At 46.8% G+C, this 13,104-nt stretch overlaps 1 protein-coding gene across 2 annotated transcripts; it reads left to right on the top strand.

Annotated features, from left to right (window-relative positions):
- The first annotated feature begins 337 nt into the window (after positions 1–337).
- htra3b (HtrA serine peptidase 3b) lies at positions 338–10,789 on the top strand. 2 transcript variants are annotated; one of them, XM_030338161.1, is made up of 10 exons: positions 338–1,180; positions 5,103–5,202; positions 5,402–5,534; positions 6,023–6,112; positions 8,098–8,292; positions 8,398–8,430; positions 8,580–8,694; positions 8,888–8,945; positions 9,216–9,311; positions 9,680–10,789. In XM_030338161.1, exons 1-10 carry the CDS (start codon positions 757–759, stop codon positions 9,846–9,848), a joined length of 1,413 nt encoding a protein of 470 aa, XP_030194021.1. In that variant the 5' UTR covers positions 338–756; the 3' UTR covers positions 9,849–10,789. The 2 variants fall into 2 exon arrangements, with proteins under 2 accessions (XP_030194021.1, XP_030194022.1); XM_030338162.1 differs by having other exon boundaries at positions 1,047–1,180; positions 5,098–5,202.
- Positions 10,790–13,104: the final 2,315 nt, after the last annotated feature.

The raw sequence follows: 13,104 nt of genomic DNA, 5'->3' as shown, positions 1-13,104 counted from the left end.
GTGTGTGTGTGTGTGTGTGTGTGTGTGTGTGTGTGTGTGTGTGTGTGTGTGTGTGTGTGTGTGTGTGTGTGTGTGTGTGTGTGTGTGTGTGCGTGCTTGTGTGCCAGCCAACGGCAGCTGCAAAGGTCTGGTCATTGTACGGCCCCTTCAAAGGTGACTGAGGGTATGATGGAATCCCCAAAAGGAAAAAGAATTTATTTTTATTTTTAAAAGAAACAGCACGAGTCACGTGGTCAGTCTCGCTGCGCGTCTGATTGGCTGAAAGAGTCACCGCTTCGTTACGCGCAATAAAGGTTTTTTTCGATCATGACGGTGGGCGCACCACAGTGGGTTAACGCAGCTCTCTCCTCCTCTAGCCGGGCCGATGGGCAAGACCAAAAGAGACTTATTCAACTAATGAGGAGGACAGGAAAGAAAGAATACTTCGTCTGCTGTCGATGTGCAACGCGGAGCTTTGAGAGACTTCGCCCACAACCTCAATTTTTGTGAATTTCATCTTTGTTTACATCTTTGAAGTGAAAGACAGCTTGGGGTTGGATCTTCTCATGGCGATGTCCATGAGATGGAAACGGGACCATATTTCTGGACTAGAGACTCGCAAAAGTGATGCGTAAGAGTGTGGACCGCTGCGGGTTCGCCTTCTCCAAACTGGCGCTCAACTGGCACGACTGCAACCTTTAAGTCATCCTTTCTCCACTTTGCATCCCCTTCTCACTTCAATCGAACTTTATTCAAACACTTTACAAACACACCAACATGCAGGTACTACTGTTTGCCACCGTGCTTCTTCACCTCAACCACTTTGCCAACGCAGAACTCAAAGCGAGCAAGTGCCCGGCGCGCTGCGACGTCTCCAGCTGTCCGAGCCCCAGCTGCCCCAGCGGGTACGTCCCGGACCGCTGCAACTGCTGCCTTGCGTGCGCACAGGCTGAGGGCGAGCCGTGCAGCCGCAAAGACGAGCTGCCCTGTGGGGAAGGGCTGGAGTGCAAGCACCCGGCGGGCAAACGGCTGTTCCCCCTAAAGGGCGTCTGTCAGTGCAGACAGGGCCACAAGATTTGCGGCTCCGATGGGAAGACCTACGGGAACTCGTGCCAGCAGAAGGCGGCGAGCAGGGAGGCCCTGCAGAAGGGACGTCCCGCTATCGAACAGGCGCACAAGGGACCGTGCGAGAGCAGCACCGGTAAGATATGCGATGCGTAAAAGAGGCAGTGAATCCCCCCAAAAAGCTGTCGGTTGTAGAGTGCAACAGCATACCTCAGTAGTTACGTGGTCTAGATAAACGTGTCTGAATACCTAAGAGACATTTGCCACGCCTAATAAACAACTTTTAATGGAATTGGTGCAGCTTTATCAGCCTGTAAATGAAGCATGCAAATCCGTGGTTAGGTATGCAGAGTGGTGATGTTTTCCCATGCCATTTCGGGTAACCAGCAGGCTGATTCATTGACATATTCAACAATTACAATCAAAACATGGGCAAAAATTAAGTTACCGTAAAAGGATAAAACGTATAACTAAATTGACTATTATAATGTGAATAAGCAAACATATCCAAATTGATTCTCACAAGAAGTCAACCCCACGGAACACACACAGTCACACACACACACACACACACACACACACACACACACACACACACACACACACACACACACACACACACACACACACACACACACACACACACGCACGTCCTTATCCGTTTTATGCAAGAGCCGTGGATTTTTATTTGATGTATTTATCACCGACCAGGTGTCAGGAGACCTCATTTAACTTTTACAACGTTCTCCCGTTCAAACGATCAAGAGTTGACCTCGCCACTGCAGCTAGTCCATTGGTCACATTTGTATGCCACGAGTTTCAATACATTATTATGTAAGTTTGTGATCATTTGATTTGAAACAGTTTGTCAAGGATCCTAGTCCTCAGCCAGCATAATGTGACTCACCTCAATCTATTGTAGAGCCCGACAATAGTTATTCAGCCTTATGCACCCATACTCATATGCGCACACATTTACATTTACACACACACACACACACACACACACACCCACACACACACACACACACACACACACACACACACACACACACACACACACACACACACACACACACACACACACACACACACACACAAACACACACACACACACAGAGACACACACACACACACACACACACACACACACACACACACACACACACACACACACACACACAGACACGCACACACACACTCCATCATTCGGAGACAGTGCTCTTCCGTCCTGAACCCAGAAAGGGGGGGCTGGGGGGGGTGTTCTGAGTTCAACGTCACTCCTCCCCAGTTTCCCCTTGTGTTTATTAGCTTAGCTTGTAAATGCAGAGTATAACAGATGCTTGTCAAAGAAAGAAAAAAACGTTTTAAGAACCAGCATGACAGGGTAGGGTAGCTTCTCACCACCTCAATCAGACAAACTACCGTTTAAAAACGTTTCGGTGTACATTTCCACCAATCGATTATAGAGGAGGGAAAAGTATTTGCAGATCGGTGGTTTCTTCCACAGCCCGCTAAACACCAGCCTCGTTTTGGAGTGGGTCCTACATTTGAGGTCTGGGATACGTTTCTTGAAAAGGGGAAGGTTTAAGGTGGTACAAATGCTAGTAGGGTTGAGATTTAGGGCATTGCCAACCAGTGATGCAGTGTTGAGACTTTTCATGTACAACAGACTGCACATTTTACAAAGAGTATTGTTGTTAATGTTACAAAGTGTATTGACAAAGAGTATGCATAACTTAAAGGCGTAATCGAAAGATGCCAAATCATTAGCATTTCTATATCTTTAACACGTTTGTGACAGGGGTTGTGTGCCTGTGTGAACATCACCACACAGACTAAACGGAAGGATAAACAAGGCCTCCTTTCATGGTAATGCTAAGAGCTAAAACCCTGACTGTGAATACACAAACGCACAACAACGTGTGTGTGTGTGTGTGTGTGTGTGTGTGTGTGTGTGTGTGTGTGTGTGTGTGTGTGTGTGTGTGTGTGTGTGTGTGTGTGTGTGTGTGTGTGTGTGTGTGTGAGAGAGTCATCATTGATTCCCCATGGAGTGTTTTAAACTCAGGAAGCAGGAAGTCCCACCAGCCCAAGTGTTGTGGAAGTCTGTACTTACACTTTACTTTGATCATAAACTCTATATCTGGGCACACACATGCCACACGCAAACATACGGCACACACACACACGCCACACACACGCACACGACACAAACATACACTACACACGCCACACACCCCATGCACAAACATACGCTACACACACATGCAACAACAAACACATGCACACAAAAGCATACGGCATACTCACACACGCCACACACAAACACACGCCACAAACAAACCACACACACACACACACATACACACACAAACACGCACACACACACACAAACACACCACACACAAACATCAACACACATAAACTTTTGCCCTTCTGTGGAAATCAGAGTGTTTATAATTATTTATAACCCCTTAACGCCCCTAACTCCTACTTTGTGTGTTCATGATGCCCAATAGAGATTGCAGCAGATTTGACGATAATGCTCCCAATTGGCCAGTCCCTGTTTTTCTTCTTTTTCTGAGCTTTTCTTTGACCCTCTTGCATCCTCCGTTTGCAACCTCATGTCACTCATCGCCGCTTTCATAAGATCTCACACATATCATTATTTCACCGTCATTATTCCCGGCCCCGGAAAAAAGTCCTGGTAATTGCTGGGACAAATTTGGACAAAAAAGCTCCACTTCTCTTCTTTCTGGGTCATTCCTACCAACTGAGGAGCCGTTCATCTTTGATCTAAAAAATAAACCAGGCTACATTTTCCTAGATATTCCGAAGCCGAAACCAAGCAGCTTTGACTACTGGTCGACCGGTATACCGCTGTTGCGGGTTCGGTTTTCCGGGCAGACAGCCAAGACCGCGGCATCTAATAGATGACTGGATAGAAAAGGTCCTGAGCTGGCGTTTTTAGTGATCCAAGAGCTTAGTGGTAATGAAGCAGAGAGATAACGGCGTAAGTAATTTGGTTTTCTGGTTAAGTGACTGTAACTGAACTGTTTGCGTAATCGCTTAACTCATGAAGTTCAGTCCTCTAAAACGTGTTTAAAAAAAACGAGGAAGTTTCAGGACTAAGAATAAACATTCAACACACATCAACGCTAGAACAGGGGCACTTAGGTGTTGGAAATATCTCTGGACACATCGGTCTCAATTGGGTCTTACATCAATGTGTTGCATGAAAACCTGCAATCCTTCTGCAAATGGACGCTTTTCATGAGACCTCGGCACGTTTTGGAAGCAGATGTTTCCATATTCCCACTTTTTCTACCTAGACAGATGCGTAATAAAAACCATGCGGTTGGAACTGAATCTCTGAGCTTCTCAGACCAGTCCACTTGTAGAGTTGCAATGGAAACGGTCATCACTGTCTCTAGGAAATGTACCGGCTGGGTCTAAAAACATGGGCCGTGGTTCCAGGGCCACTAATCCTAATTTCACCATGTTTGCCTCATTACGCACACACCCACACACATTCACAAGCAAGCACCCACACATACTTACATACACAAACATGCACACACACACACAGGTGGGTATTTTGAGGGGGAGCTCAGGTTTTGTCAGTATTGTCAATTAACTTTTCTCTGAATAAATGTCAGCTATCATTACAAAGTCATATTGCACAGACCACAGGTTATGTAGCATATTCATTGTTTTGTCCAAACCTCCATGCACTTGAATTGGGCCGAAGTAGTTCAGGAGGGAGAGCAGGTCGGCTGGTAACCACAAGTTTGCGAGTTCGATCCCCAGCTCCTCCTAGCTGAGTCTAGAGGTGTCCCTGAGCAAGGCACCGCACCCTAACTGCTCCCGACGGGCTGGCTGTCGCCCTGCATGGCCGACGCCGCCGTCGGTGTGTGAATGTGTGTGTGAATGTTATATGAATGTTGTATAGCGCTGTGGGTGGCCACTGGTTACAAAAAAGCGCTATATAAATGCAGTCCATTTTGACTCGAGTCTTAACGTGCCATTCAAATGCGGTATTCTTCCTGCCAGTATAGGTGTATCCCATCCTACCAGTCCCCGCTACAAGTTCAACTTCATCGCCGACGTGGTGGAGAAGATAGCGCCGGCCGTCGTTCACATTGAGCTGTTCCTCAGGTACGGTCCCGTTTCAATGACTCCCGAGCATGCATCATTACGCACTATATCCTTCATCTATCTATCTATTTCTACGTTGTTTTCACTACATCGCCGTGCCATATCAAATACCAAGGCATACGTTTTCTTGTACCTTCATTGAGCCTTGTAACTTGACCCCTGACCTCACCCCCTCACCCCCACGACGTCTCCCCCCCAGGCACCCCCTGTTCGGACGTAACGTCCCCCTGTCCAGCGGGTCTGGGTTTGTGATGTCCGACACGGGCCTCATCGTGACCAACGCTCACGTGGTCTCCAGCTCTTCTGCTCTGTCTGGGCAGCAGCAGCTCAAGGTACGGGCTGTTTGCGGCCTGTGGCAGCCATCTTGGTTCTAAAAACCTGCTGTGTCAGGGCATGGTTGAATCTTTGGAAACCAAGATGGTTGCTAGGTGAAGGCACATGAGTAAACAATCATCAACAGCAAATCGCTTAAGCAGTAACCAATGTGTGTGTTCCTCTCTATTCAACACATGAGAGGGAAAAAGTTAAACATACACAGTGATCAATTATCAGAGCAATATAATGGATTTATTTAAGCTGGGTCAAAAGGTTAATCACAGTGTTGTTGAAATACTCCAAATGTGAAGCTATTTTACGTTAACGTTTAATCCTTTATCCGGAGAGACTTGCAATCGAGACCGAAAACCATCAAAGCATGTACTGTAGGACAGTTCACTGAACATTGTGTGAACAAGTGTGTAGATAGAGCCCCAAAACAACGGCCCACTGTAAGTTTGAGAGACTTTTGACATTTCCTTTTCCTGTTTTTCTTCTCATCAAGGTCCAGATGTGCGACGGCGATGTGTACGAGGCGAATATCAAAGACATCGACAAAAAGTCGGACATCGCTACGATCAAAATAAACCCATCGGTGAGCTGAGACCCCGATGTCATGTTGCGGGACGAAGTAGGTCTCTGCACTGCCAGATTGGGTGACTTCATTTAAAGTGCAACACGCTTTTCCATAAATGACTCTATGACACAGAGGTCACTGTGAAGTCTTTGCAGGCTGACCAGTGTGGGAGGAAAACCTCTTAAAATAGTTGCAGGAAGGAAGTTAGGTGGAGATGGAAGAGTCAAGGACAAAGGTAGGCCTATACGGTTTTAGGCAGGGATTCACAGTTTTGATTGTTTTTCTCTTGTGTAAAATCATAGTCTTTATGTGCACAATGTAAAGTAAGTTTAGCATGTGGGAGACAGAACAATTATGGTTCTGGTGGCCCGACACGCAGCCACCATATATGTTTTTATGAATCCAAAATGTATGATTAGGCTGCATAGATTCATAGAGCAGAAAATGTGAGCTGTTCCCACAGCTCAAGGATTGAAAACCTTGGCAGCGAGATCATTGGTATGAGTGTTGTAATTCTCTGCTTTGATACTAAATAAAACGATAAAACCCTTAATCCGAAACAGAATCTGAAAAGCCAAAAGATGGAGAAAGACAGGGCACTGCTGCCAGATAGTCTTGAATCATTTGATTCACGACTAGCTTAAAACTTTCTCAACTTCAACCCACTGCTAGCAAATAAAAGGGGTGATGTAGTCATCATTGATGTAGTGTTTTTCAGTGTTATTACAGTACGATTGTCTGTATTTTCGAACAATGGAAAGGGTTGCCGTCAGGACCGAGAGTGTTAGTGTCTAGCGCTGCTACGTTTCCATGTTTTTTTGTCTTCGCCTGTCTCCCTGACACGTTTAGCTCAGGGGATCCTCCTGGGTGTAGCTGTCAAAACATGCCACCTCGACCTCGGCAGAGGGGATTCGTCTTTTTTTTCCCTCAAATGTGGCGTATTTCACCCCCGGTTTCACCAGGGACGGCTATGTGTTTACATTATTTGTCACGCTGCCGGCTGTGTTAATAAGGCGCGGTAACTGCGAGACGCAGTTACAACCCGACGGAAGAATCCCAGGAATGGTCCGATGGTCCATGTGTGCGCTCCGCTGCTCCACACATAGGGGGGGGGGGGGGTTCAGATCACAGGCGCTGATACCTAAAGCCTTTTCTGACAGACCGTATTCCCTGTAGGAGCGGGAGGAATGAGTTGCGGTTTAATCCACCCGGCAACAACGGGGAAAATAGTCCACCTATGAAGAATGTCCCGGACAGACGCCCTCTGTTTTGCTCATTCTCTCCTCCCCGGGTCACCTGCCTCCCGAGCATGTGTTTTAACTTAGCTTCATCACTCTCTTGCCTTGCACCGCAGAACTGTTCCCCCCCCCCCCCCCCCCCCCCCCCCTCGTGTACTTCCGTGACCCCTCGACGGCAGGGCTCGAGAAGCTGAACTCAAACTGGTGCAATGGCATCCAGCTGCAGCCCCGGAGCCAGGGCCTGTGGTGTGGCAGGAAAAAACGAATGTTGAGAAACTTGACTGGGGCAGCTAGGGGCCGACTGTGACGCAAAACGTTGAAAAAAGCCACTGGCACACAAGAGGCCCCAGCTCCCGGGCTGCAGCTGGACGCTCCTCAACTGGTGCGATGTTTGTCCTTATTGCATGTCAATTAGGTTCCTGATGGTTAAAATGAGTGCGGAGGGAATGCCACTAGCCCTGCACGCTATTGGCAGTTGGCGTCGTCTGGCCCTGGTTCAAGCCAAGCAGGGAGGTTTAAGTAGTTTTGAGCGCGATTTGAGTTCAAAATGTTGCAAGCGTCTAACTGTGACTTTGACAGTTTGGCCTTTGACTGGTAGTTACAGTCAAAGGCAAATACAGGGGACAAACACAGAGCTGGTCAACACACACACACACACACACACACACACACACACACACACACACACACACGCACACACACACACACACATATGCAATACGTCCATTCAATAATCGCCATCTCTTCTGCGCCGTTGTGTATTAGAAAAGGTTGCCGATGTTATCGCTGGGCCACAGCGCTGACCTGCGGCCCGGGGAGTTTGTGGTCGCCATCGGCAGCCCCTTCGCCCTCCAGAACACCGTTACCACGGGGATAGTGAGCACGGCCCAGAGGGACGGCAAGGAGCTGGGCATCAGAGACTCTGACATGGACTACATACAGACCGACGCCATCATCAACGTGAGACACTCTCGCTCTCTCGCTCTGTCGCTCTCTCGCTCTGTCGCTCTGTCGCTCTGTTGCTCTCTCTTTCTAATATTCATTTTTTGTTTATTTCTTTGGTAGTACGGAAATTCAGGAGGGCCTTTGGTCAACTTGGTGAGTATTTTGAAGTAATTTAACTGTGTGCTCATGTTTTATCCAAACAACAATTCTCCTAAAGGGAACCCACTCTTCCCAATACTAGTCGATGGTACTCTGATCGTTGTTTGATCGGGTCTGTTTTTTGGGGGGCTTTTATTTTGAAGGATGGCGAGGTCATCGGGATCAACACCCTGAAGGTGGCGGCGGGAATCTCCTTCGCCATCCCCTCAGACCGAATCACCCGCTTCCTCAACGAGTCGGTGGACAAGCACAGCAAAGGTGAGGAAGGACGGACGGACGGACGGACGGACAGACGGACGGACGGACGGACGGACGGACGGACGGACGGACGGACGGATGGACAGACAGAGAGACAGACAGACTGACTGACTTTCCATGGATTTTCCCCTTTCCCCTTTCCCCTGTGTACTGGATGTCAACACCTCCCTAAATAATGTTCTTTCTATCTCAGAGGTCCGATCCGTCAAAAAGCGCTTCATCGGAATTCGGATGCTGACCATTACACCCACGTAAGGGAAGCCTCTCAGGACATTTGGGACTTTTATTTGTACCCAATTATTTTAATGGTTTTCTGTAAAAAAAAGTTATTTTTTGTATTTTGTGTGTGTGTGTGGGTGTGTGCGCGTGTATGTGTCTGTGTGCGCGTGTATGTGCATGCATGTGTGCGTGTCTGTGTGTGTGTGTGTGTGTGTGTGTGTGTGTGTGTGTGTGTGTGTGTGTGTGTGTGTGTGTGTGTGTGTCTGTGTGTGTTTGTGCGTGTGTGTGTCTGTACGCATCAGGCTGGTGGAGGAGCTGAAGCAGCAGAACCCTGACTTTCCCCAGGTGGCCAAAGGGATATATGTCCATGAGGTCGTCGCTCAATCCCCCGCACAGAAGTACGTGGCCCCTCCTTTGCTGTGATTGGCTCAGCCCCTGGTTGAGGAAGCAGTTAGCAGCCGTATTGTAAAACATAACAACATCACCCCGGAGTCACATGACCTGAATGCTTAATAAGACTAATGAGACACCATAGCGCATCGTACCCAATGTAATCAAATCCACTCCGAACCAATCCTCTCTCTCTCTCTCTCTCTCTCTCTCTCTCTCTCTCTCTCTCTCTCTCTCTCTCTCTCTCTCTCTCTCTCTCTCTCTCTCTCTCTCTCTCTCTCTCTCTCTCTCTCTCTCTCTCTCTCTCTCTCTCTCTCTCTCTCTCTCTCTCTCCCTTCCCCCCTCTCTCTCTCTCTCTCTTCCCCCCACCTCTCAGGGGCGGTATCCGGGACGGCGACATCATCGTGAAACTGAACGGCCGACCGCTGCTGACCACGGCCGACCTGCAGGGGGCGCTGCTCGAGGAGTCGTCCCTCCTGCTTGAGGTCCGCCGGGGCAACGACGACCTGCTCTTCAACATCGAGCCCGACGTCATCATGCAGTAGCGGTCGCCGGTCGCGCCGTCGCCGGGGAGACGCCGAAGTCCGAGACGGCGGCCATCTTGGTTCTGAAGGCTCAGTTATGGTTCCACGTCGACGCAACGCAAGGGGGTTTACGGACCCCTTACGTCGCTGCGGACCCTCCTTGCGTCCAGCGCAAGGGCCTGCGGTGTGCTTCCCAAAAGGGTTAACCTTGTGTCAAGGCGACGCAGCAGCAAGAGCTGTGATTGGTCCGCTCGCTAAAACCCGACGCAGAACCAAAACAGGTCCTGGACTGCGTCGAAGCGTCTGCGTGGTCCTTGCGTTGCGTCGACGTGGAACCCTAATCAGCCCTTAAGACGACCCACCGGATAAGAAACTGGTCCAACGCTGATGTTTAAACAAAAAACGCGAGAACCGAGGTGCTGAAATGCTTTGTTTTTTACGATAAGTGACGATTTTTATCCCGAGGGAACTTTTCGTGGAAGAAAGAAGGGGTATGTTTATAAAAAAACAACAAAATGCTGTAAAACGTCAAGATAAAGATCACAAATGGTTCCAAAAGCCAAGAAGAACAAATAAGATATAGTGTTTTGCAGTCTGGTTTGGGTGGTGACAGTCTTGAGCATGGTTAAAATATCATTATAAATATGACGAGTTATTTAGAAGTCTGTTTTTTATTATGTGTCTTATTCGCTCATGCAAGTTTGTCTTCGACCCACCCGACAAAAAGAGGAGTTCAACATTATAATCCTTTTTAGTGCCCGATGTGAGCTACATTTTTAAGCTCCCAACACTGTTATGCTGTTATTGTTTCATATGCCAACGTGAAAACCTAAATCGATTCATCACTCACTACTGCTGGAGTATATTTGTCTTGTTGTTTGTGTGCACGAAAAGATTATACACTCAAACTGTCAAATGTTTTGTCATACTTTTGCTTTTTTAAATAAAAACATTTTAATAAATTTGGTCTCCAGAAGAAAGTCTTGTAACATCCTGAAACACACATGTTAGCCATAGTCCTGAGTTTTTATATCTAGGACCCAAAGATTGAACGGAGAGGGTATACATTCAACCATTCATCAATGTATTTTTGGAGTTCAGTCCAAACTAAATAACACCAAAATAGCCACTCAATGTGTTGCCTCTATAACTACACTCGGGACATTATAAGTCCATACTGTAAGCATCCTACAGAGATTTGTACATGACAGCTTTCGAGCGTTTTGGTTGCCAGTAACAATGACCTACAATATATATTCTGTCTAGACTTGTGTTGGCCAGGATACCATGATGATGCAACAGTGCGGAGAGACCCAGCTCAAGAAATGCGCACCAGAGTATAGAAAAGAAGATAGATGCTGAAATGTATGTTTTTGATTTGTAGGTTTTGACATACTTTTTTTTGGTTTCAGATTTATTTTACAAAGTATAGAGGTAAAAAGGCCTTGGAAGAAGCCAGTGGAATACCTGAGTCAGCTGAGCAGTTAACCACGGGCTCCCTCCCTGACCAAAATACTTCTATTCCCCCTCTGAGCTCTTAGAACGAGGCCAAGAACAGATTCATGCTCTATATAGGATTGATACAAATTCCAAATAGCATTTGGAAAAAATACCAAAATCTCCCATTATTAACCATAAGCATATTACAATTTAACGTATGTAAGACATATTTGAGATGAACTGATGGAGAATAGACTAGCATATTCGGTGTGCCTTTGTAAACCAGACTTTATTTCATGTGTCTAATGGCCCAAGACTTTCTCAATATGCTGAAATTGTACTCTACTACCCTTGTTTTGCTTTATTTTGTCTTTTCATAATCCAGTATTAATTCCTATATGTAAGCATTTTATGGAACCTATTTTTTACCCAGATTTGACTGATGCCTCGATTCATCTGTCATCATTTACAGAGAAGGATTTACATCATTTTTTATGAATATGATTTCCTCAGATAAGAGAAAGAGAGTGAGAGTGTGTGTGCATTTGCGTGTTTGAGTGCGTGCGTGCGTTTGTGGTTGTGCGCGTGTGAAGTCATCACCACCTGCACTGACACACTGATATTGCGTTTAAAGGCTCAGCCCATATGGATTTCAACATAGGGATTCAAAACTCCGGGTAACACAATATTCTCTCCTTATTTGGTGGCGGTGTCTCTACGCCCTACTGTAAACTCCGCCACAGTATTTATCGCACATTTATCAGCCTCTCCCGCTTTACGATTTTGTGGAGTGCATCTCATGTCATGTTTAGCCCTACTGTTCGAGTGGACAACGCTCCATAATGATTAAATATGTACACTCCACACCGACAGCCCATCTCATACTTCTCATTAGTCAGTCTTTTGGGTTCACAAGGAAGACAAATTGTTTTACTCTTCCCGAGGAACCCGGATTTATTTAGTCTACTGTTGTCGTTCATTGTTTTCATAGTCAATTATATAGCTTCATGTTATCACTGTATATCACCGTGTATCATCATCAAGTGCCATCAGGTTCCTCTGAAGCCTTTCCCAATCCCCAGTGTTTTGCAGCTGTCATGCAGCCTCTCATGAGCTGAACCAGGGCAATATCCACTCAGAAGAGTCGCTCTGCACCAGAAACACATATTTGAGTTGGCAGTCACCTAAACACGCTGAGATTAATCATCCCGGCCTATACTGTGCGCATAAACAATACGCTATAATCTACCATGAGTGGTATGCTGGACTTTTAAAGTAGGGGCACTCCTTTGGTGTTCTGTGTATCCACACAGTGTAGTTAAACGGATCCAGGATCGGTTGTAGATGTTGACTGGGGACAAACTTTTTGCCGACTGTTTGCGGGCGGTTGGGAGTTCGACTGTGAACCGAGTCTTCAGTGCACTCACGGACCCCATCCATTTATTTGATCAACCCCTCTCAGCTTGTCACGTATAAACAGCGTTGTTTGGATTTAATCACAGGCCAATATTATGCTTAACGTGATCTTTTGACTCACATTCATTTCAATTATTTATGATAAACATAGGAGCTTCTTGAAGTGGCCGCAGGAGTTTTTCCATGAGTTTGTCCCCTTTTTAGGAGGACAGCCACAGGAAACGTTTGGAAGGAAAACAGACATGAAGCCATCTGATGGCTTTGATAAAATATAGAATGTCCTATCTTTGGCTCGTATCCCCGTGAAAACAAGTACTTTTCTGTAAGATATCCCAAAAAGGTAAATCTGCATTCCGGGTATCATTTACATTATGAATCCGATACGCCACACCATTTTCCATTTCCCCCCCCCCCCCCCCCC

Source organism: Gadus morhua, chromosome 17 (assembly GCF_902167405.1).
Source record: "Gadus morhua chromosome 17, gadMor3.0, whole genome shotgun sequence".
Lineage (NCBI taxonomy): Eukaryota > Metazoa > Chordata > Actinopteri > Gadiformes > Gadidae > Gadus > Gadus morhua.
The sequence above is the reverse complement of the archived record's forward strand: the minus strand, read 5'-3'. Positions and strand labels throughout refer to the sequence as shown.